The sequence below is a fragment of the Pelobates fuscus genome, chromosome 4 (genome assembly GCF_036172605.1).
Source record: "Pelobates fuscus isolate aPelFus1 chromosome 4, aPelFus1.pri, whole genome shotgun sequence".
Taxonomy (NCBI): Eukaryota; Metazoa; Chordata; class Amphibia; order Anura; family Pelobatidae; genus Pelobates; species Pelobates fuscus.
The window spans coordinates 291,634-316,961 of NC_086320.1; the positions used below are offsets into that span (position 1 = coordinate 291,634).

Sequence of the window (25,328 nt, forward strand, 5' to 3'; positions counted from 1 at the left end):
TGGGCGGTCGGCTCAGATCCCCAGCGGCAGTGTGATATACAGGGAATTGGGAGCCCAGTCTCCATTCCCCAGCGGCAGAGTGTCCTACCGGGAATAGAGAGCCCAGTCTCCTTTCCCCAGCAGCAGGACTCTGTATTGGGAGCAGAGACAGTCGGTCTCCCTCCCCTGCGGCTGGAAGTATGTATGGGAGAGGAGCTGGTTACCCCCTTTCCCCAGCGGCAGCTTAATGTACCAGGGGGAGACAGTAAGCCCCACAACTGTGCAGATGGGACCGTGGTCTCTGCACATACAGCACAGGGGGTAGGGATGGTCGGTCCTGCCCCCCAGCGACCGGGCTGTTTAGCCAAAGAGGAGACAACCGGTCTCTCTTCCCAGCGGCAGCCTGATTTCCAGGAGGAGGTGATGGTGGATCCCTCCACCTTACAGCAACCAGCGTCCTGGGGAATGGCAGCAACCGGCCCTCCTCTCCTCGACCAGCCAGAGGTACCTGAGGTAGTGGACCTCATAGATTTGTCCTGGAGACACACACAGATGGCAGGTGGAGATGGGACCGAGGTCTCTCCACCGGCCCTACAGGTATGCTGGGTACCCGGCCCAGATCCCCAGCGGCAGTGCATCTCACAGGTAGAGGAGACAACCGGTCTCTCTTCCCAGCGGCAGCCTGAGTTCCAGGAGGAGGTGATGGTGGATACCTCCACCTTACAGCAACCAGCGTCCTGGGGAGTGGGGGCAGCCGGCCTCCCCCTCCCATCGCAGCAGGAGATACCGGGTGAGGGGGAAAACAACCCTAACCACACTGGCACAGATGGGACCGCAGTCTCTGTGCCAGTCCTACAGGGATGCTCGACGGGCGGTTCAGATCCCCAACCTTCCCCGCAGGGATACCAGGAGGAGGTAAGCAAGCCTTCCCCTCCCCTGCTACATCCCGACCGGGTCCTGGGGGCAGTGGATGAGCCTACGATACCCACTGACCCCCTTCCAGCTGAAGAGCTGGCATCCGGGCAGAGTGTTGCTAGCCTCTGCCCTCCCTTTTTCCCTGGTCCAGAGCCTGATTTACCGCAGGCTAACCCAGCGGAAGAGCTGGCAGCAGAGCAGAGCACCGCTGGCCTCTGCCCCCCAAGTAACCCCAGCTGTCTGCCTAGCTGCGCCAGGGAGACCGAGGAGGCTGAACTGTCCCACTACAACCTGGAACCTACAGGCCAGTACCATTTATTGTGGGGGGGGTTACTCTGTGAACTGTTTACTGTGGGTGGGCTGCCCGACTAACCTAGGTACTGACCGGCAGAAGGTCAGGTACCTGTTTAGTCTTCCCCCCAAAGGGAAGATGTGTGACTAAGTGCCCTTCGGGCAGAGTGTTGCTAGCCTCTGCCCTCCCTTTTTCCCTGGTCCAGAGCCTGATTTACCGCAGGCTAACCCAGCGGAAGAGCTGGCAGCAGAGCAGAGCGCCGCTGGCCTCTGCCACCCAAGTAACCCCAGCTGTCTGCCTAGCTGCGCCAGGGAGACCGAGGAGGCTGAACTGTCCCACTACAACCTGGAACCTACAGGCCAGTACCATTTATTGTGGGGGGGTTACTCTGTGAACTGTTTACTGTGGGTGGGCTGCCCGACTAACCTAGGTACTGACCGGCAGAAGGTCAGGTACCTGTTTAGTCTTCCCCCCAAAGGGAAGATGTGTGACGAAGTGCCCTTCGCCACTTGGGACTGGAGAGGACTGCTTGCCAGCCTCTTGCCATGTGATTATGGTCCCTGGGAGATTGGGCCCTTTTAAAAAACGTATTCGGCCCTAACAGAGTGCATGTCACTCATTCTGGCCCTTTAAACACAGTGGGGCCATTCGGTACTTGCCCTGTGTGAGCGGTGATACCCCCAGATAGCTATGCCATGGAGCCTATTCATATAATGAAAGACTATGGGAAAGACTTTAGCTCCATGGCAATTGAACTGTGTGAATAGGATCTGCGCGCTATTCGGTAGTTTTGTGCGTTCAGATCCCAGCTATCTGGGGATATGTTACATGTCTGTGTGTTATGGATAAAAATTAACTTTATGTATTTTTTTTTTTTTTTTAATTCTTTATTTTTGTTGTGCATTCTGTGTGATACATAGGTGATTTCATTGCCACATCAGCAATAGCGCAATAACATCTAATAAGAGATTGGTACATGGCAAGCGGTAGTACTGCACATTTTTGGTATGAGAACATAACAGGTTAATTAAACATTTCAGATCAAGAAACGGTGAAAAATATTGTAAGCTAACAATATAGGATGGGTTAGTCGGTAGAGCAAAAATGAATGCAGCAACATCCTATACCAATGAGAAGAGTGCTCAAGCGGCATTAGAAAATAAAAACATATAACAAAACATGAAACGTGCGATAATAATTGCAGCATCATCGTGTCACTATGTAAGCGTTGCCCCATACTATCTAGTGCTTTAAGGGTAGGCTTAAGTTGATCGCTTAGTGCGATGTGCGCCTTAGGATGGGCTAGTGTAAGAGCCCATTGGGGTGGACTAATGCTAGGGTGCTTTACTGAGATTGGGGTCCCATTATCTGGCCCGGAGGTGACCCATGGCAAATCGCCCCAGAGGTCTGCTCACTGTCCGTCATGAGCTTAATAGCTGTGTGAGGTTTACAGTAAGTGTATATGCCTGGGTATGTCCCCTGTGTGGTATTGTATTGCCCTGGTGGCGTATAGTCAGGGGCAATATAGAGGCAGACCGACTTGGACTGTAAGTGGGGGATCCCCTTCATACGATAGTTGTTTGGTGGGGACGAGGGGGGGTGTATCTCAGTGTTCAGGTGTGTGGCTCGGGGGAAACTTGTCTATCATACTGTAGTGACTGCGTCTATAGTACTAAGTGTAATGTGTTCCTTTAGTTGTGTGCTCAGGAAGACATGCAATAGGTCGTGTCTTTTGGGATTAGTCCAGCGGTTAGGTTGTGGCTAGGACGTATGAGTCCGGAGTGGATGTCCTCGGGACAAATGTGGGGGCTCCTGCCGGGTTCCATGCGTGCCTTTTCCTGGGCTCTATGCCCTGTTCTCCTTGGGTCAGTGCTGCAGCTTGGATTCCTAGTTTCTGAAGGAGAGTCTCGCTGTCATGCGGATCGTTGATCGTGAGCGTCTCGTCTCCGTGTGGGACAGATAAAGCACGGGAGGGTCGCCACCTGTATTGAATATCGTGTTGTTGCAAGAGAGTGGTAAGTGGACGGAAGGTGCGTCTCCATGCTAGGGTGTGTGCCGATAGATCTGTGAAGAGTGTCAAGTCCATCCCTTCAAAATGATATGGGGTCTGTCCTTTCGCGGCGGCCAGCACCGCTGTTTTGTCTTTGCCATGTTGGAATTGGAGGATAACATCCCTGGAGGCAGTGGTTGGTGCTCTGGTTGGCCGGGGTACTCTGAACAGGTTTGTGAGTATTATTGTTTTGGCGGTTTTCGGCGACATCAGGGTTGAGAGTAAACGCCTCGCGAAGTGCGGCAATTCGGTTTCAGGTAGGTTGTCTGAAACTCCTCGTATTTTAATATTATTTCGGCGCTTGGCATCTTCTAGGGCAGCGAAGCGGTGTTCATGATTCAGGTTCTGTTGTTGCAGCACCTTGACTGTGTGCTGTAGTGATTCAATCTGCTGAGTGCCTTTGGTGGATGTGGTTTCTAATTTGCTTATCCTGCCTGTTAAGCCTTGCAGGTCTCCCCTGAGTGCTGTCATGTCTGCCGAGATCTTTCTATGCAGGTCTGCCAGCAGGTCTTTTAGGACTGCAGTGGTGACTGGGGCAGTGTCTGCAGCTGTACCTGTTTGTGAGGTCAGTGTGTGGGGCTGTGGCCGCTGGATTGGAGGAGGGAGAGTGCTCTCTACCTGTTCGTATAGCAGGTCTTCAGAGAAGTCGGAGCTCTCATCCCCAAGGGACGCCATTTTAGGTCCGCGTGTATCTTGGGCCTGCCGCCACAAATCTCCTATCGTCGCCCCGAACCGGGGCTTGTCAGGTTTGGTTTTTCTTGCTTTCTTTCCCATCGGGTCCGCGGGAGCTGGGGGGGGTCCTGGGTACCGTTTTTGACGGGTTTCGAGGTGGGTAACAGGCTTAGAAGGATTTTATTATCCGGAGCTCCGGAGATATGCGACCGCTCGCTGTTGCTGCTAGGCTCCGCCCCCAACTTTATGTATTCTAAAGTGTTTTACTGTCTTTGTGTAACCATGTGCTCAATGGAGTCTGCCTCTATCCCTGGATAATTGGATTACTTCCCCCCATTGTCTCCAGGATAGAGGTCTCTGTAAAACCTGTGTGAGCCAGATTTTGCCATGCTGACAGGGGTTTTAAAAGATACTTTACTAACTTTTGAACCCCTGGTCTGATTCATGTCATTTTTTAATATGTTGTTCCCCTGAATGGATTGATTGTGGATATGTAATTTTATGTGAATGTGATGTATGGTTTTAAAGTTACCGAGTATGTGTGGAAACTGTATTTTTACTGTATGTAGTAATTATGTTAATTGCTTATCTGAGGGGAAGGGATGTGTGGGTTGTACTGTTGCTTGAATGGTTGTTTTATGCCTCCCCCTGGGTGTGTCCTGTATGTGCACAACTGTAATAAAAAGCAGGCTGGGTGTTCCAGACCTGAGATTCTGCTTGACCCTCAAACCGATGTGTCGTCTCGTTTTTGGGGGAATTGGATTGTATGCTGACTGCCAGGAGTGTAAGCGGATTATATGCTTTTCCTGTTCAGCTACTCCAAGGTTCGTGTGTTTCCAGTTCGGGAGTTTCCAGAATTTGTACAGTTTGCAGTCCGGGAGATTGGTGCTTGCAGTAGCTGCTAGTCTATGGAAAAGGGGGATATCGCCTAAACTGGGTTTTATCCTCTTGTAAGTGAAACGGTCCGTTACAGCGCTGTTCTGGAGCTCCACGGGCAGCCAGCGCTTTTCTGCCCGGCTTTCATGCACCAAACCCGGACACTTTTACGTGCAGGCACCGCTGAACCTCCAGCCCCTGGTTCTAATTCGTACGGATTTAATGAATGCATGTAAATTCGGTAGTTTATTTCATGTGAATGTTGTAACCCAGATAGCTATGCCATGGAGCATATTAGTGTAATTAAAGACATTGGCTCCATGGCAATTAAACTGTATTCATGTGGTATGAGTGCCATTCACCTAATAATGTGCACTCAGACCTGAGCTATCTGGGGATATGTTACATGTCCGTGTTTTATGTATAAAATGTGTCAGTATGTATTTTAAAGTGATAGTCTGTCTTTGTGTCCCCACGTGTGTAATGGAGTTTTTCCTTTGTCCTGGGAGATAATTGAACTACTTCTCCAGGGCAGAGGGGAGGAAGCAAGGATGCATTGTGGGGGTGTTTTACTTCTGTATGTCTGTAATTGGTACTTGTCTGTCCGTTGTTACAGTCTTCCATCTGGTACCCTAGGGGTGTGTCCACCAGGTCGAGACCTGCATAAATACAGGGGCAGGTAGCCCTCAATAAACAGACCACTGCTTGACCCTCAACACGGAGCCTTGTCTCGTTCTTGGGGGGATTCACTGTATGCTGATAGGGACTGACTGCCAGGAGTGTAAGCCGCTTGGGAGCTTTTCCTGTTCGTCTGCTAGCAGCTATTTGTGAGGTTCCAGTTCGGGAGTTTGGAGTGCTACCTTATTCTCTTGTATGCAGTTCGGGAGTTTGGTGCATTCACTTATATCTAATTCGTGAGTTTTGGTGATTTTACAGTAGCTGTGACTGTCTGTGTGTTACGGTACCACCTTCCGAGCTCCAGACACAGTCGTTAGTCACTTGTATTCCCGGTTCCCCCAATAACGAGACCAAGCTCCATTATGAGGGTAAAACATGAACTGAGGACTGGATCAGCCAGCCTGCCTTTTATTTGCATTTCACACACACAGGCCACACCCAAGGGGAGGCATAAAATGACCACTGGCATCGATGTTACATCCCACACATTCCCTCCCCTTGGTGTGACACATAATCCTATTATTCATACAGTTTGAAATATACTTTTATATAACTTTCATAACTTCAAATCCATCCATCATGTTCACATAAGAGACACATATTCAGATTCAGCATACTGAAAACATAACCATTCTCAAAAATCACATCAATCCCTTCAGTGAATAAAAAGTTACGCGAAAGTCCGTTTATGACCGACCGCAGGTACCTTTTCTTGCCCAAAATAGTTCCCTGGATTCGGGCTGTGCGGTCGGTCACTTGCTGGCCTAAAAATGGCTAAGTCCCGTTCGAGGTGGGTCGGTACTTCGACTTTCGTTGAACTGTCGAAGTATCGTCGATAGTACGGGTCGGCGGGTTCGAAGTTAAAATGGCCGCCGCCACGTGGTCCTTTGTCCGATGTCGGCCACCTCGAGGACTTTGGTAGCTTGGGCGTTTCATTAGTTTCCGCTGTACTTGAAATGTCTTTTATACAAAGTCACAACCCTTCGCATAATCTCTCAGGGACCATAAGTACTGGGCAAATCAGACGAACCCAAATAGGTTTAGTCCCGACGGATGGGTCTGTCACATGGCTCCCTCCTTGTGGAACACTCCGGCAGACCCGGTTTGACCCTGTGGCGGGTCAACTTGGGGATGACCGGACTTAGGGAGAATAGGGACGTCTGTTTGCCGGGATAACCCATCCGCATTCCCATTCTGCTTACCGGGCCGGTAGCTGATAGTGAAATTGTAAGGCTGCAATGCCAAACTCCACCTCAGCAGTCTGCCATTGTCCCCAGAGACCCGGTTAAGCCAGACAAGGGGGTTGTGGTCTGTTACGAGAGAAAATTCTTGTCCGTATAGGTAAGGGCTCAGTTTCTTCAGTGCCCAGACCAGGGCTAAACACTCTTTCTCTACTGCCGCATAACTCACTTCTCGAGGTAGTAACTTTCTGCTGAGATATGCGACAGGGTGCTCTCCTCCATCCTCCCCGACCTGGCTCAGCACAGCCCCCAGTCCATACATGGAAGCGTCTGTGTGGACAAGAAAACGTTTGTTAGGGACTGGGGCAGCCAGGACAGGGGCATTCACAAGAGCCTGCTTCAGGGCCCGAAACGCGGCTTCACAAGCTGGAGACCACAGGACCTGCCTAGGTAAGTTCTTTTTAGTCAGGTCAGTCAGGGGCTTGGCAATCGCGCTATAGTCGGGGACAAAACGTCGATAATACCCTGCTGTCCCTAGGAAAGCAAGCACTTGGGTCTTGGTGATAGGTGTGGGCCAGTTAGCTACCGCTTCCACCTTAGCAGGTTCGGGCCTCTGGCTCCCACAACCCACCCGGTGACCCAAGTACTGTACTTCTGCCATGCCTAAATGGCACTTGTCTGGTTTCAAAGTCAGGCCGGCGGCCCGAATCTTGTCCAGCACTACCCCTACGTGTACTAGGTGGTCTTCCCAAGACTCACTGTAGACCGCGATGTCGTCCAGGTAGGCACATGCAAATCCCTGGAAGCCATCGAGGAGCCTATCCACCATACGCTGGAAGGTAGCCGGAGCATTCTTCATCCCGAATGGCATAACCTTAAACTGGTATAGGCCAAACGGGGTGACGAATGCCGACTTGGGGATAGCATCCTCGGCCAGGGGGATCTGCCAGTACCCTTTACATAGGTCAATGGTGGTCAGATAGCGCCCCCTGGCAATGCGGTCTAGTAACTCGTCTATCCGGGGCATCGGGTAGGCGTCAGTGGTAGTCCGCTCGTTGAGCCGCCTGTAATCCACACAAAACCGGGTGGTCCCATCCTTCTTGGGTACTAGGACTACGGGCGACGCCCACGGACTATCTGAGTGCTCAATAACCCCCAGCCGGGTCATCTCCTGTATCTCCTTCCGCATTCCTTCTCGGACTGCTTCCGGGATACGGTATGGGGGTTGTCGTAGGGGATTCTGTCCGGGTGTCTCGACTTTGTGTATAGCTAGGTTGGTGTACCCGGGTTCTTGGGAGAACGTCGCCTGCTTCTCCCACAGAAGCTGTCTGGCCTGGGTTTTCTCGGCCGGGCTTAGTCGGTCACCTAACTGTACGAGGCTAGTAAGGTCGGTCTGGGGATCCCTTTCTAACAGGTCAGGTAAGGGTAAGTTCTCTGGGTCGTCAGTAGCTGGGGCACAAACTGCTGCAACATCCTCGGGTCGTTCCTGATACTCCTTGAGCATGTTCACATGAAAGGATCGTTGTACCCTTTCATCCGAACAGCTGGCTATAAGATAGGTAGTATCGCATACCTGAGCTAACACCTTGTACGGGCCCTGCCAAGATGCTTGCATCTTGTTTGCCTTCACAGGTTTGAGCACTAGGACCTTCTGCCCAACCTGGAAGACCCGCTGTCGAGCGCCCCGATCGTACCATCGCTTCTGTCTCCCCTGGGCCGCCCGGAGATTTTCCCTTACCATCAGGGATAGTTTCTCCATGCGGTCCCGGAGTTCCAGAACATATGGCACTATGGGGGTCCCTTCTTGCTCCGTCTCCCCCTCCCAGTGTCCTCTAATGAGATCTAGGGGTCCACGAACCCTTCTCCCATAGAGTAACTCAAAGGGGGAGAACCCAGTTGATTCCTGGGGCACCTCTCTGTATGCAAATAGCAGATGAGGCAGGAATCGCTCCCAGTCTCTGCAAGAGTCAGTAAAGGTCCTCAGCATCTGTTTGAGGGTACCATTAAATCGCTCGCAGAGACCGTTAGTCTGTGGATGATAGGGTGAACTAAGTAGCGGGTTGATGCCGCACACCTTCCACAGCTGCTGGGTGAGCACAGCGGTAAATTGGGTTCCCTGATCAGAGAGGATCTCCTGAGGGAACCCGACCCTAGTAAAGACTTTAACCAGGGCATCAGCAACCGTCTCTGCCTCTATATTAGACAGCGCTACTGCTTCTGGGTAACGGGTGGCGTAGTCTACCACAGTAAGAATATATTTCTTACCGGATGGACTAGCCCTGGCCAGTGGACCCACAATGTCAACGGCTATGCGGGAAAAGGGCTCTCCAATGATAGGCATCGGCTGTAGCCTAGCTTTTGGATGATCTCCCCGCTTACCTACCCGTTGACAAGTGTCACACGTGCTACAATACATCCGCACATCTCGGTTAAAATTGGGCCAGAAAAAGTTTTGGGTGATTCTATGAGCTGTGCGGTGGGAACCTAGATGACCTGCTAACGGCACGTCATGCCCAATCCGCAGAATCTCCTGCCGATACTTTGCAGGTACTACTAGTTGTCGTTTCTGCGGAGGGGCATTCGGTTTCGGGGAAGGTTTCGGGATCCTGTACAGCCTATCCCCCACCCACTCGTAGTGTTCTCCACCTACTCCTTCTTCCCCAGCGTCGGCCCTGGCTCTGTACTTGGCTAACGTCGGGTCCTCCCTAGTTTCCTTCCCGTACATTTCTGGGGTATCCCAGCCGAACGGGGCCTGGTCTAAGGTACAAGTCGGGGTAGAGAGTCTTACCTGGGTCTCAACAGCAGGTGGGCCGGCCTCAGTGGCACGGGTCTGGGCACGGGTCGTAACAGCGTCCACTGCAGCGGGGCCCATGGGAGCAAAGGCCGAAACCAGGGGGGCCAAGTCGTTGCCAAGAAGAACATCAGCGGGTAAATCCTTAATGACCCCCACATTCACGTGTCTAGCGCCCACTCCCCAATCCAAATGTACCCGGGCCACGGGTAGACGAAATACTGCACCCCCGGCTACTCGTACTGCCACGGTATCCCCGGTATGTTGAGCTTCGGACACTAGGTGCTTTTGGAGCAAAGTCAGGGTTGCACCAGTGTCTCGTAGCCCACTGGCTTCCTTCCCGTTGACCTTTACACTCTGTCTGTGGTGTTGTCGATTGTCCTGGTGGGCAGCCTGAACAGGGTCCGCCTCATGTAATATGCCCCAGCATTCCTCTTCCTCTACACAGTGGACTGCTGGGAGAGGTGCTGGGGAAGGGGCCCCCGTGGGTTTCCTCCAGGACTGGTTCCTGTTGGCACGGTTCATCGGGCACTCCTGTCGCCGGTGCCCTAGCTGATTGCACAGGAAGCACCGAAGGGGTTCAGAGTATTCTCGGGCGTTAAACCGGGGTGGACGTTGGTATTGGGCAGCTGGAGGGGGTGCGGATGGTCTGTTTATGGGAGGCTGATACGTGGCAGCGGCTGGTTGGTATTCCGCTCGGGCTGTGGCCTTGGTGATGGAATTGTCCAGTCTGCGAGCGTCAGTGTACTCATCGGCCAAGCGAGCCGCCTCGTGTAGAGTGGAAGGCTTACGGTCTCGTACCCACTCTCTGACCCCTGTCGGCAATTTGTCGAAACAATGTTCCAATAGAAACATCTGCAGCACCTCTTCTCCCGACACCGCCTGGCATCCTGCCATCCAGTGGGCGGCTGTGCGATGTACCTTGCAGGCCCATTCCACGTATGAGTCCCCAGTGGTCTTTGCAGTGTCCCGGAACCTCCTCCGGTATGCCTCGGGTGTAACGGCATACCGGGCAAGTAAAGCTTCCCTGACGGTAACATAATCCCCGATCTCCTCATCCGGAATAGCCCGAAAAGCGTCGTTGGCCCGGCCGGATAACTTGCCGGACAGTATAGCAACCCAGTCTGCCGGGGGTACCTTGTGCAGGGCACATTGCCGCTCAAAATCCGCAAGGTACCCGTCAATCTCTCCTTCGGTCTCACTGAAGGCTTTTAAGGCCGCAAATGGCACTTTCTGTTTGTCCCCCGGGTTTGCTGTGACTGGGGCCGCTGCAGTACCGTTTTGGCGTAGCAGGCTGGCCTCCACAGCGGCTTGAACCTGGGTGATGATCTCTGCGGAGGGGTTGGGGCCATAATGGGCCAGCCGAATTCTTACCGCCCGGTCAAATCTTGCCTCCTCGGGGGTTCTGTCGTCGGGGCTGGGTCCATTGGCTCCCTCTGCCGCTGGTACTCCATCCATTTCCAGCAATAAAGCAATAATGTCCCTCTTCTTGAGGTTACTGGCCTGTCCGCCCCTTTGTTCCAATAAGTCTTTTAAGGTAGCTCTTCTCAGGTTTTGGTATTGTAGTTCCATTTTATTCTTGGTCGTAGCGGTTTCTTTGGGCGTTGAAGATCATCCCGTCGCTTGCCACCAGTTGTTACGGTACCACCTTCCGAGCTCCAGACACAGTCGTTAGTCACTTGTATTCCCGGTTCCCCCAATAACGAGACCAAGCTCCATTATGAGGGTAAAACATGAACTGAGGACTGGATCAGCCAGCCTGCCTTTTATTTGCATTTCACACACACAGGCCACACCCAAGGGGAGGCATAAAATGACCACTGGCATCGATGTTACATCCCACACATTCCCTCCCCTTGGTGTGACACATAATCCTATTATTCATACAGTTTGAAATATACTTTTATATAACTTTCATAACTTCAAATCCATCCATCATGTTCACATAAGAGACACATATTCAGATTCAGCATACTGAAAACATAACCATTCTCAAAAATCACATCAATCCCTTCAGTGAATAAAAAGTTACGCGAAAGTCCGTTTATGACCGACCGCAGGTACCTTTTCTTGCCCAAAATAGTTCCCTGGATTCGGGCTGTGCGGTCGGTCACTTGCTGGCCTAAAAATGGCTAAGTCCCGTTCGAGGTGGGTCGGTACTTCGACTTTCGTTGAACTGTCGAAGTATCGTCGATAGTACGGGTCGGCGGGTTCGAAGTTAAAATGGCCGCCGCCACGTGGTCCTTTGTCCGATGTCGGCCACCTCGAGGACTTTGGTAGCTTGGGCGTTTCATTAGTTTCCGCTGTACTTGAAATGTCTTTTATACAAAGTCACAACCCTTCGCATAATCTCTCAGGGACCATAAGTACTGGGCAAATCAGACGAACCCAAATAGGTTTAGTCCCGACGGATGGGTCTGTCACACTGTGTAAAGGGGATTATCGCCTAAACGATTTTAACCCCTTGTCTGCTGAAACGGTCCGTTACAATTGGTGGCAAGCGGTGGGATCATTCCTACAGCCAGAAGGACAGCTACAGGAGACACCATTGCTTTGGATTTTACAATTTGAGGGCAACGCATGTCCCTGACATGTCCCTGACAGCACAAGCATGGAACCAGCAGTGGAGCATGATGAGGGTGACATGGATGACCGAGATGCAGTCCGCAAAGGCATCTGGTACCAGGCACTGGGTATTGTGGAATACTAGCAGGATGGGAGATTCCCCAAGGAAGACCAGCGGTAGCAGAAGCGAGTAGCCCTGCGGATGCCCTTCCTGGGAGAGCAGCCCCTGGAGGAATGGGTGAGGAAATTGGAACACCTAGTATGGCAAGAGATGTGGCTAGAAGATGCCTACCAGGCGCTCTGGTGGTATGTTGCACAGTACCTGCCCTGGACAGCCGAGCATGACAAGCCAGAGGGAGAGGAGTTTGATGCAGTTTTATGGCAGTCGTTTTCAGAGCCCGAGTTTGGGAGCTCTACACAAGCCCGGTTCAGTGATCTCTTTGAGTGGAGGGAGAGCAGGTATGACTGGGACGACACTCAGGAGACCTGGTCCACTTAGTGACCCGAGAGATGGAGCTGGAACAGGGCTACCTGGTCCACTTAGTGACCCGCAAGACCTGCTTAGTGACCAGCAAGACCTGGTCCACTTAGTGACCCGAGAGATGGAGCTGGAACAGGGCTACTAACATCTGTTCCACTTCAGTGAGAAGGCTCAGCAGGAAAGCAGAGACCCAGATCCAGACCCATTCAGCTGGGCAAATATTGAGGAGAACCCCAGGTGGCCGGTGGAGATGGGACCAAGATCTCTCCACCGGTCCTGCAGGGAATTGGGAGCCCAGTCTCCATTCCCCAGCAGCAGTGTGACATGCAGGGGGCAGAGGTAGTTGTTCCTGCCCCCCAGCAGCAGAGTGATATGCTGGGAAGGCAGTATGAAGTGCAGGGAGAGGAGAGCAGCGTCCTCCCTCCCCAGCGGCAGGCTGAGTTACAGGGGGCAGAGGTAGTTTTTCCTGCCCCCCAGCAGCAGAGTGATATGCAGGGAAGGCAGTGTGAAGTGCAGGGAGAAGAGAGCAGCGTCCTCCCTCCCCAGCGGCAGGCTGAGTTACAGGGGGCAGAGGTAGTTTTTCCTGCCCCCCAGCAGCAGAGTAATATGCCGGGAAGGCAGTGTGAAGTCCAGGGAGAGGAGAGCAGTGTCCTCCCTCCCCAGCGGCAGCGTGATTTTTCGAGAATTGGGAGCCCAGTCTCCATTCCCCAGCGGCAGTGTGATGTGCCGGGAATTGGGAGCCCAGTCTCCATTCTCCAGTGGCAGTGTGATGTGCCGGGAATTGGGAGCCCAGTCTCCAGTCCCCAGCGGCAGAGTATCCAGCAGGGAATAGAGAGCCCAGTCTCCTTTCCCCAACAGCAGGACTCTGTGTTGGGAGGAGAGACAGTCGGTCTCCCTCCGCAGAGACTGGAAGTATGTATGGGAGAGGAGCTTGTTACCACCTCTCCCCAGCGGCAGCTTAATGTACCAGGGGGAGACTGTAAGCCCTACAGCTGTGCAGATGGGACACTTACCCCCCCACAACAGGGCTGTTTAGCCAAAGGGGAGACAGGCGGTCTCCCCCTCCGGTAGCAGAGCCGTGCACCTAAAGGGGAGACAGTCAGTCTCCAGCAACCAGGCTCCAACCAGACTACTCCGATGGTAGTACTGGCACCAGGACAGAGTACTGCTGGTCTCTGCCCACTCAGCAACCCACCAAGGCAGCCTACCAGTCCCCCACACAGCCGTGATGAGGCACCTGGACATGGACAAGTTTCTCCTCTACCCAGGTGTAGTAACCATTTATTGTGGGTGGGCTGTACTGTTTTTTCTGCTTTGTGGGTGGGCTGCTGGACTAACAAGGGCACTGACCGGCAGGAGGTCAGGTACCCTGTTAGTCTGTTTGGAAAAGGTGAGAGATGTGACGAGACCAATCTCGCCACATTGCATTGGAGGAGCCTGTTGCCCGCCTGCTGCCTTTGGATTATGGACCGGCAGCTAAAGGGTTAATTTTACTGTGCAGAAATATTTATTTCTCCCTTTCTGCACAGCCATTCAGTAGATTCTATCTACCAAACAAACAGCCTGTTTGCAACCTCCCCAGAGCCGTGGGAAGCCAGCCGGCGCTGTTAATGGGCCACCCAGAAGCTGGAGTGCGCCCTCCATTTACCTCCCTGAAGCTGTTAACCGCAGCTTAAATGATTGTTACTGGGTGGCCGCGGTTACACTTAGCGGCCGCTAGATGGCGGTGTTCTGGAGCTCCCCGGACAGCCAGCGCTTTTCTGCCCGGCTTTCATGCACCAAACCCGGACACTTTTACGTGCAGGCACCGCTGAACCTCCAGCCCCTGGTTCTAATTCGTACGGATTTAACGAATGCATGTAAATTCGGTAGTTTATTTCATGTGAATGTTGTAACCCAGATAGCTATGCCAAGGAGCATATTAGTGTAATTAAAGACATTGGCTCCATGGCAATTAAACTGTATTCGTGTGGTATGAGTGCCATTCACCTAATAATGTGCACTCAGACCTGAGCTATCTGGGGGATATGTTACATGTCTGTGTTTTATGTATTTTAAAGTGATAGTCTGTCTTTGTGTCCCCACGTGTGTAATGGAGTTTTTCCTTTGTCCTGGGAGATAATTGAATTACTTCTCCAGGGCAGAGGGGAGGAAGCCAGGATGCATTGTGGGGATGTTTTACTTCTGTATGTCTGTAATTGGTACTTGCCTGTCCGTTGTTACAGTCTTCCATCTGGTCCCCTAGGGGAGTGTCCACCAGGTGGGAGACCTGCAGGTAGCCCTCAATAAACAGACCACTGCTTGACCCTCAACACGGAGCCTTGTCTCGTTCTTGGGGGGATTCACTGTATGCTGATAGAGACTGACTGCCAGGAGTGTAAGCCGCTTGGGAGCTTTTCCTGTTCGTCTGCTAGCAGCTATTCGTGAGGTTCCAGTTGTAACGGAGCTCCGTGTACTCCGACAGAGTACCCTCCGTTGATGGATGCTCCTAGCGCTCTCAGAGGACTCCAAGCACTGCAGACGACACCACAACCACCGCAGGCTCCACAACCGCCGTAGCTTAACTGGAGCCGCGCCGTCTTTCTTCCACCCTGGAATGAACCTCCAGCATTCAGGACCGTGTGGGGAAGACCTCTCCTCCAGGAGAGCGTATCCGGAACAAGCTCTTAAAAGAGCTAAGTGATTAAGCTCAGGGGAATATGCAGAGCATAGCAATCCCCAGTGTGATACAGCAATTCCCTCCAATAACGAGACAAGGCTACGTTTTGAAGGGTCAAGAAGAACTGAGGACTGGGACACCCAGCCTGCTTTTTATTACAAAAAGGTACATACAGGACACTCCCAGGGGGAGGATGTAATTAACCAATCACATACAAAGCAGAGACCCAGATCCAGACCCATTCAGCTGGGCAAATATTGAGGAGAACCCCAGGTGGCCGGTGGAGATGGGACCAAGATCTCTCCACCGGTCCTGCAGGGAATTGGGAGCCCAGTCTCCTCCCCTCAGATAAACACATAACATAATTATAGCATACAGTAAAAATACAGTTTTCACACATACACTGTAGCTTTAAAACTATACATTCCATAAAAATTACATTTGAACTCAGCACACTTCAAACATAAACACTTCCAAAAATCAGCCAAATCCCTCCAGTGGATCAAAAGTTAGCTGGAGGTCCCTTTATGACCGACCGCAAGCACAATTTCCTGCCCAAAACAGTTCCATAGATTTGGGCTCTGCGGTCGGTCAATTTCATGCCGAAAAACGACTAAGTCCCATTTCGAACGGGACTTAGTCTCTGGAGCTGAAAAACGAAGTGTAGGAAAAGGTAAGGGTCAGCGGTGTTCGGTAAAATGTGTAGCCGATTTCAGTTCCATGAATTTGGCTACACATACCGCTGACCTCGTTCGAATGAACAAAGATGGCCGCCGCCACGTGTTCGTTTGTCGAATGGCGGCCACTTCGAATACTTCGGCACTTCGGCTGCATCCGAAGTGCCCATTTAAAGCTGCAGCACTGTTCCAAATTATTTAAAGGGACAGTCTTATAAAATCCAATCTGCTAAAAGAGTCTTTAACCCCTTAAGGACCAAACTTCTGGAATAAAAGGGAATCATGCCATGTCCCACATGTCATGTGTCCTTAAGGGGTTAACAGGTAATACCTTCCAGGGGCCATAGTCTTAAAGGGTATTGTTACCAAAGTCTCAATATGGCCCCAGACAGTTCTTAAAGGGCCAGCAGCAGCCCAATATAGGTTACTAAGTTTTCTGGGGCACAATCTTCCAGGGGGCATAGTCATGAGGAAGGAGGCTGGCAAATAGGCTTCTCCACAATCCAGGGAAGCAGGGCAATTTTCCATTTAAAGGGCCAGTTACAAATAGCGATTTGTAACACTAGTTCGGGAGTTTGGAGTGCTACCTTATTCCCTTGTATGCAGTTCGGGAGTTTGGTGCATTCACTTATATCCAATTCGTGAGTTTTGGTGATTTTACAGTAGCTGTGCCTGTCTGTGTAAAGGGGATTATCGCCTAAACGATTTTAACTCCTTGTCTGCTGAAACGGTCCGTTACACCATATATCCCAGGGCACGTGGCGAGGTCTGCCCCACCACACCCACTTCCCTCCACACCAACCACTCCAGGAAAGTGCGAAAGCACTCAAAATAAAAACAGAATAGAGAGCAACCCATAGGGATGCACATATCCACAAAAAAATGACCGTCAAAGGTACAGTCTAGGAGATGATGACAATCCGTGTGCACCGGAAACAGCCAGAAAGCCGATTCCACGTCCGCCTTCGCCAGCAAGACCCCTGGGCCCGCAACCCGCACCATGCGAACCGCCGCATCGAAGTACACTTAGGAAACTCAGCAGAGTTCGGCAGAAATGTCATCATTCACCGAACCCCTAGAAGGGTATGACAAATAATAAATCAGGCGATATTTACCGCGTTCCTTCTTAGGCAGCACGCCTAAAGGGGAAACCCGCAAATTAGACATAGTGGGAATAGAAAAGGGGCCATCCGGCCCAAGTAGACTTCTTTATCTAGCTTCTCCTGAACCACCTGAGGGAATTCTCAGGTGGCCCTGGACCCAGCCCCGCTGTCCCGTCAGCCGCGGGGAGACCTGGAAGGCCGCTGGGCGGCCGCACACCACCACCCCTGGCCGGTGATCCATTGCCGGAGGCTGGGGCAGGCCGTGTAGCTGTCCATCAGCCTGCCAGGTAGTCCTGGTGATGCCTCTGGCCCGGGCTCGTATTCCTCAACCGGGCCCGAGGAGTGGTGTCAGGGGACAATCCAACCAGTGGGAAAAAACGCAGTCCGGTGCTAGTGCGGCCCCCAGGAGCAGGGGCCGCAGGGGAGGCCCCTGAATGAGGCAGGCTGCAAAGAGGGGGGCCCACACCGGCAGCAATCTAGTGCAGCAGCAGCTCTGAGGGACGCCAGAATAGTCTCCACATCCATCTCTCAAGCAGATTGACTACAGGCCCAGGACAAACAGGAGCAGGAGGACGGGAAGCTGTTTGCTGGCCCGAATCCCAATTGGCACTGAGGTAAGACCACCCCCTACCAAACCCACACACCACATAATCCCACCCACACATTCATACCCAAATAATCACACGCATCTATCCCCAAACTCATACATGTGCCCTTGTCCGCTTAGCTACGCTTGTTAAGACACTCACCGCTGAAATAGATGAAGCCGCCACTTAGGCGATAATCCCCCTTTACAGGAATGCAGGCTCTGCACGGCCAACCGCCAAACTCCCGAACAGAGTTTAAGGGAACGCGGTAACTCACGAACATCCAAACAGCCGAACTCCTTCCACGGCTAGAATAAACGAAATACACTTTCCCAGTAGCAACTCCCCCCACAAACGAGACCAAGCTCCGTCTTGAGGGTAAAACAGGATTCTGTTTAATGGGGGCTACTTGCCCGGTATTTATGCAGGTCTCCCACCTGGTGGACACTCCCCTAGGGGACCATATGGAAGACTGGGACATATATTGGACAGTAGCCAATCGCAGTGGCTTAGGTGCAAGCCCTCCCCTTTACACACATAAATCCCTCCTCTCTATCTTGGGAAGAAACCTAATTATCTCCAGGGATAGAGGCAAATCGCCATTTTAAACATAATAATAAAAATACAATAAAATACATAATTCTGAAAATACCAAATGCATGTGCTTCGTGTAACGTATCCCCAGATAGCCTGGATCTGAGGGCATATTTCTACCGAATAGCGCTCAGATCCAATGCGTACAGTTCAATCGCCATGGAGTCAAAGTCTTTCATATGTCTTTCGGTATACGATTGACTCCATGGGATGGCTATCTGGGCTAAGTCCATGCGTACGTTACAAACTCTCGAACGGACCTGTGTTCGTATGCCTCGACGAAATAGAAGGGTAATCGGTAGTTTTCAGCGGTGTTAGGTAGATAAAGTGTCCGTTTTTAGTTCCATAGAATCCTCGCCGAACACCGCTGTTCCTTCGCGTGTTCCAGAATGGCCGCCGCCTCGTGGTCGGCATACGAACGACGACCACCCATACGGATAGAATGGAGAGGTGTCTGTGGTTAACCACGACGTTCTAATTGGGGCCAAGAGGTTAACCAGCAGCACACTCCTCTCCTGGGTGGCCGTCCGTTCGGTAGTTTTAATCGGTACATCCTAAAACACACGAACAGGGGTATACGGACAGGCAATTAAACGAAATGAAGGCAAACAGACGAACCAGCAATTTTAGTCTATACAGATGGATCTGTCACAACGCTATCTCCCCAGGGTTTTATCTATTCACACACTGTATACATGTTACATGCAGTTACAGATCTTTTCACACACTGTATACATGTTACACGCGGTTACAGTTATAATCACACACATGTTTCACACAGGGCCAGATTAAGACAATTATGATGGGGCCTAATTACAGAATCTTATTGACCAAAAACACTAAAACAGTCATAACTCCCAAGCGTCATGTATCTGATGGAGTTGGTGTTGGAGGGAAACTCAAAGGATGCAGCTATAAGAAAACACATACTCTATGCTAATCTCTTTATCTAATTTATGCTTTCATCTTTCAAGTAAATCCAGCAGTGTCCCGTGAAGCAGGAAGTCAATGAACGTGACCAGAACTGCCAAAAGGGGCGAACATGCCCAAAAAGGGGGCATGTCTGTCCAAAGAATTGGAAGGCAAGCCTGGCATCAGTGTCCCTATGTATCACAGTGTCAGTGTCCCCATGTAGCCCAGTCCCCTAGTCTCCCAGTGTCTGTGTCCCCATTTCTCGCAGTGTCCCCATGCCTCAGTGTGTCCCTTGTCACTAGGATACTAGGGGAGACTGAGAGGCATGGGGACACAGTGAGACATGGGGGCACTTGTGGATACAGACATGGAGACACTGGAAGACATGGGGACACAGACATTTGGGGACACTGGGAGAAATGGGGTCACAGACACTAGGTACACAGAGACATTGGGGACACAGAGAATGGGAGACATGGGGACACAGACATTTGGGGAAACCAAGACACCAGGGACACTGAGAGACATGGGAACACATACACTGGGAGACTAATGGACACTGTGATACATAGGGACACTGAAACACTAGGGACACTGGCTGGAAGGCATGGGGACACATACACTTGGGGACACTGGAATACATGGGGGCACTTGTGGACATAGACATGGGGACACAGACATTTGGGGACACTGGGAGACATGGGGACACTAGGGACACAGAGACATGGGGACTTAGAAATTTGGGGACACTGGGACACAGACACTGGGAGACTAGGGTACACTGGAAGACTAGGGGACACTGGGAGCCATGGGACACTGAGACACTAGGGACACTGGCTGGGAGACATGGGGACACTGGGAGACATAGAGACACTGTGTCCCTAGTGTCTCTATGTCTCACAGCATCCCCATGTGTTTCAGCGTTCCCATGTGTCACAGTGTCCCCTAGTGTCTCAGTGTGCCCATGTTTCACAGTGTCCCCCCATCTCCCAGTGTCCCCATGTCTACCTGCTGCCTTTCCCCCCATCCTTCACATACCTGAGCTGTAGTCTGTCTCTGCAGGCTGGGAGCAGCTGTCTGGACTAGCTGCTCCCCCGCAGATCAGTGAGTAGAGAGAGGCAGTAACTTCCTATCCCTGCCTCTCTCCATACACTGGCCGGTGCTGGTATTGCAGAGTAATCTCTGTTTATACTGAGAAAAATATTTGCATCTGTATTGCCGGTATTTCTGCAATACTGTCATGGCCAGGCAGCCTCAAATACCGGCTGTGCCAGTGAAATAGCAGTCAGGTGGCCAACCTAAGAGTAGTGTGTAAAACATTTTTATTTTTTGGGGGCCTATTCCATGGGCCTGGGCCTGGAGCTTGCAGCTCTATCAGCCCCTATGTTAATCCGGCCCTGGTTACACACAGTTACAGTTATAATCATACACTGCACACATGTTACACATGGTTACAGATCTAATCACAGACTGTGCACGTTATTACACCGGTTCAGTTGTCGCCATGTTTCTACTTACACTCTCTCTTTGTAATCAGGTCATGGTTTTGGATGCTGACACACACGGATTGAGCTAATTCGGCTTGTATTGTGTCCAGTTCCTCAAATTTCAGACTTCTGTATATGTGCTGTTCTTTAGGGGAGGAAGCTATTCGATGTAGATCATAGTTTACTCTTCCATAATGCAGAATAAAGATTTCCACTCCAGCTTTCTTCAGCTGTTCTAAGGATTCTTCCATTGAATGAGTGACAAAAAGCTCGCTCATAACTATTAAGATTTTAGATGTTTTGTTTTGAGATTTGTGAAAGAAATGCCATAAATCAGTTCTTGCTGCTTCCGGCACAAACTTCTTTGTTAAAGTATAATTAACATTGAACTGGTCCCTCTTTTTTTTAAGTTCCGATTCCAGGAATATGGTGATGAAGACGTGGACGTCGTTACTCAGAGTCGCCAAGTTATTCACCAGATTGTCTAGAGGTTTTAGTTCATGTAAATACAGAATCAGAGAAAAACGGTCGCTTATTACAGCAATTTGTGAGGAACTGGGATCCACATAGGGGCAGACTGGGAAGAAAAAGAGGATTTATGTGTATATATATATATATTTATTTTAACAGTTCTTATTTATGATATCTTATTTGAAACACAAACTGCATTTTAAAATCAAGAGAGAACATAGATTATTATTTATTTTTTGTAAATTAAGTTTTTACTGACTTTATTGAACATTATTAATTTGATTTAATATTTTTGGATAAGCTTTCCAGATGATTTAATATTGCCGGATAAACCTTTACAATTATTTAAAATCACAAAAAAATTACACTTTGTAATAGTTTTTTTATATTTTCAGATTTTGAGCTTCAGGTTCCTGGAATATTCATTAAATGTTATGCCAGAAGTGTTTGTGTGTTTGAATGTAAGCAAGTGTTTATATTGAGTATGTTTATGTGAATGTAGGGGTGTGTTTGTACATGGTTGTGATGGTCTCACCATCTTGCATACCCTTTCCCATAAAATAATACACCAATAATCCACAGGTTCCAATATTGTTGGTGTCGCATTATAACCAGGGCCGGATTAACATAAGGGCTGATTTAGCCGAAGCACCAGGCCCGTGAAATAGGCCCATTTAAAAAAAGAAAAGCAAAAAAAAAAAATTTTTTTTACCTTTTTTGTTTTTTGCACACTACTCTTAGATTTACCACCTGACTGGTATTTTACCAGCACAGACAGTATTTGAGGCTAGCTGGCCTTGCCGGTATTGCAGCAATACCGGCAATACAAATGCAGATATTTTTCTCACTATAAACGGAGATTACTCCGCAATACCAGCACCGGCCAGTAGTAAGGAGAGAGGCAGGAATAGGAAGTTACAGCATATCCCTCCCTGCCTCTGTCTACTCACTGATGCGCAGGGGAGCAGCTACACAGCCCAGAGAGTTCAGACAGCAGCTCCCAGCCTGCAGAAACAGCCTACAGCTCAGGGACGTGAAGGATGAGGGGAAATGCAGCAGGGAGACATACGGACACTGAGACACTAGGGGACACTATGAGACATGGGAATGCTGAGACACATTGGGACGCTGTGAGACATAGGGACATTGGGAGAGAAGAAAAACTCACAGGCACTCCAAATTCCAAGCCGCAGGCAGTTTAAGTGTAGCAGAATGCAATGCAGCGTTTCGACCGGAAAGGTCTTTTTCAAGCGTTCATAAACGTTGCGTTGCATTCTGCTACAATAAAACTGCCTGCGGCTTGAATTTGGAGTGCCTGTGAGTTTTTCTTCTCTGCTATTGTTCTGGGATTGCTGGTCCTGCTCTGGAGCACCCTTGGCCGATGGGAATGAGTGCGGTTCTCACCATTTACTCTGCATAGGGACATTGGGAGACACATTGGGACACAGAGACACTAGGAACACAGACAGTGTCCCCATGTTTATCTGTGTTCCCATGGCTCCCAGTGTCCCCAAATGTCTGTTTCCCCATGTCTTCCAGTGTCCACATGTCTCCCAGCTAGTGTCTTAGTGTCCCTTTGTCTTCCAGCCAGTGTCCCTGGTGTCTCAGTGTCCCCATGGCTCCCACTGTCTGTGTCCCCATGTTTCTCAGTGTCCCCATGGCTCCCAGTTTTCCCAAATGTCTGTGTCCCCATGTTTTCCAGTGTCCACATGTCTCCCAGCCAGTGTCTCAGTGTCCCTATGTCTCCCAGCCAGTGTCCCTAGTATCTCAGTGTCCCCATGTCTCTCAGTGTCCCTAGTGTCCCCATGTCTCCCAGTGTCCCCAAATTTTTCAGTGTCCCCATGTCTATGTCCACAAGTGCCCCCATGTCTCCCAGTGACCCCATGCCTCCCAGCCAGTGTCCCCAGTGTCTCAGTGTCCCCATGTTTCCCAGTGTCCCCTAGTCTCCAAGTGTCTGTGTCCCCATGTCTCTGTGTCCCTAGTGTCTGTGTCCCCATTTTTCCCAGTGTTCCCATTTCTCCCAGTGTCCCCATGTTTCCCAGGGTCCCCATGTCTCCATGTCTCCCTGTGTCCCCAAGTCTCAGAGCCCCCATGTCTCTCTGTGTCCATGGGTCTCTGTGTGTGCCCAGAGACATGGGGACACGGTGAGAAATGAGGACACAGATACTGGGAGACTAGGGGACTGGGCGACATGGGGACACTGACGCTGTGATACATAGGGAAACTGATGCCAGGCAATTTTTTGGGCATGTTCGCCCCTTTTGGCAGTTCTGGTCACGTGATTCGCATCAGTGGCCCACCCTTTTACCCTGCCCATTGACTTCCTGCTTCACTGGACACTGTTGTTAGAGGTGTGGCGAAAGTGACCTCGCCGCTGGTTTTTGGCGGGGCCTGTTTGCCAGTCTCCTGCCCTGCGACTATGGCCCTGGGATGTATTGCCCTTCTAGGAACTGATTTGGGCATAATGGATTTTTATATTGCTGTTCCTGGCCCCTTAAATACTTTGGAGCAGTGTTACAACTTTAAATTGGCACTTCGGATACAGCCGAAGTGCCGAAGTAGTCGAAGTGGCCGCCATTCGACAAACGAACACGTGGCGGCGGCCATTTTAACTCATTCGAACGCGGTCAGCGGTGTGCAGCCAAATCTATGAAACTGTTTTCGGCTACCCAATTGCACGAACAAAGCTGACCCGTACTTTCTATTCCACTTCGACACTGCGGCTGGAGACTAAGTCCCGTTCGAAGATTCGAACGCTCGTTCGAATGGGACTTAGTCATTTTCTCAGTGTAAAATAGACCGACCGCACAGCCCAAATCCATGGAACTGTTTTGGGCATGAAAACCTAACTTTTTAACCCCTGGATGGATTCATGTGATTTTTACATATGTTGTTCCCCAAGTTATGCTGATGTAAAATCAGGGAGTTATAAAAATGTATAAAACGTATGATTTTTCAGCTTGGAGATAATTAAGTAGATACAGTAAGAAACTCAATTATCTCCCAAGCAGAGGGGAGGGAATCTGTGGGTTGTACCCATTGTTTGATTGGCTAATGTATAATTATCTGTGGGTGTCTCCCTTGCATGGGAGCACTGCATAAAAGGAGAGTGTCTGATTAAAAGCTACAGTTCTTCTTCACCCTCAATCTAGAGTCCTGTCTCTTATTGGGGGAATTGCTATATCACTACAAGGGATTGCCATGCTCTGCATGCTCCCTTTAATAATCACTTCTAAGCTCTTTTAAGAGCTTGTTCCTGTCTTGCTCTCGGAAGGAGTCTACAGTGGTTATGGTGTCGGCTGGAGTGCTTGGAGCCCTCAGAAAGCACTAGGAGCATCCTTCAACGGAGGTACCCAGTCTGGGTGCCAGGTGATCCGTTACAAGGGGGTTTGGATTTACTTGAAAGATGAAAGCATAAATTAAAGAGAGATTAGCGTAGAGTATGGGTTTTCTTATAGCTGCATCCTTTGCATCTCCATCAGATATATGACACTTGGTAGGTATGACTGTTTTAGTGTTTTTGGTCAATAAGATTCTGTAATTAGGCCCATCGTAATTGTCAGCACCAGGCCCACTGGGCTCTTAATCTGGCCCTGCTAGGCGGACCGGATACGTTCAAACCGCATTAACTAACTCTTCATCAATCCACATAAATCTCTATATCTATATTTTACTTCCTTATTAATTATGCCCACTTCCTCTATATTGTGCAATGTTTGTACCAGGTCATTCTTCTCACCTCTGCTTAAAACAATGTCCTCTAAAACCCTCCTGAGAGATCAACTGAAATATCTGGGTACAAAGAACTGGCAAATGTACCTGTCCAAATAAACCAGACTGGCAGAAAGAGAGGTACCTATTACTATTATCGCCCACTCCCACGAAACACGGTCACTCTAGGTGAGTTTAGCACAGACACCAGCTACGCTCTTTAGAAGATTTTGATGGACACCTATGTCACTGGTTTTTGGCAGACTGGATAATACAATATTGTTAGAGTCACCCTATACACGGCTATATAAACACATTTTAGATACTGACCTTGATACTGAGCTGTAACCCATGGGAGCCCCACCAACAAGACAAAGAGACCCTTCATTGCTGGATTCTGACACAGTGACACCATCCTCCCAGCGGCAGCCTGGCTGTTTATAAGACAGATCCTCCCATCAAGGACAGAAGGAATCAATAAATAAAAAACCTGTTACAAAATCTGAACAACAGGCAGAATTTGGCTTTTACAAACATTTAATGTAATCAGTAACTACAGGTCAACAGACCTGTCTATGTGACCCCTCGGACATCCATTAAAACAGCAATTACAAGATTTACAGACCATATTAGATATTATTTCACTC

At 50.3% G+C, this 25,328-nt stretch overlaps 1 protein-coding gene across 1 annotated transcript in view; it reads right to left on the reverse strand.

Annotated features, from left to right (window-relative positions):
• The window catches only part of LOC134608229 (deleted in malignant brain tumors 1 protein-like), a 278,159-nt gene extending 253,041 nt beyond the window's left edge, over positions 1 to 25,118 (reverse strand). The window contains exons 1-2 of the mRNA XM_063450892.1: positions 25,012 to 25,118; positions 20,531 to 21,076 (exon numbers count right to left, since the gene is read on the reverse strand). Coding sequence (XP_063306962.1) covers positions 20,531 to 21,076; positions 25,012 to 25,096 — 631 coding nt within the window. The 5' untranslated portion in view covers positions 25,097 to 25,118. The remainder of the gene's footprint in view (positions 1 to 20,530; positions 21,077 to 25,011) is intronic.
• Between the last annotated feature and the right edge of the window lie 210 nt (positions 25,119 to 25,328).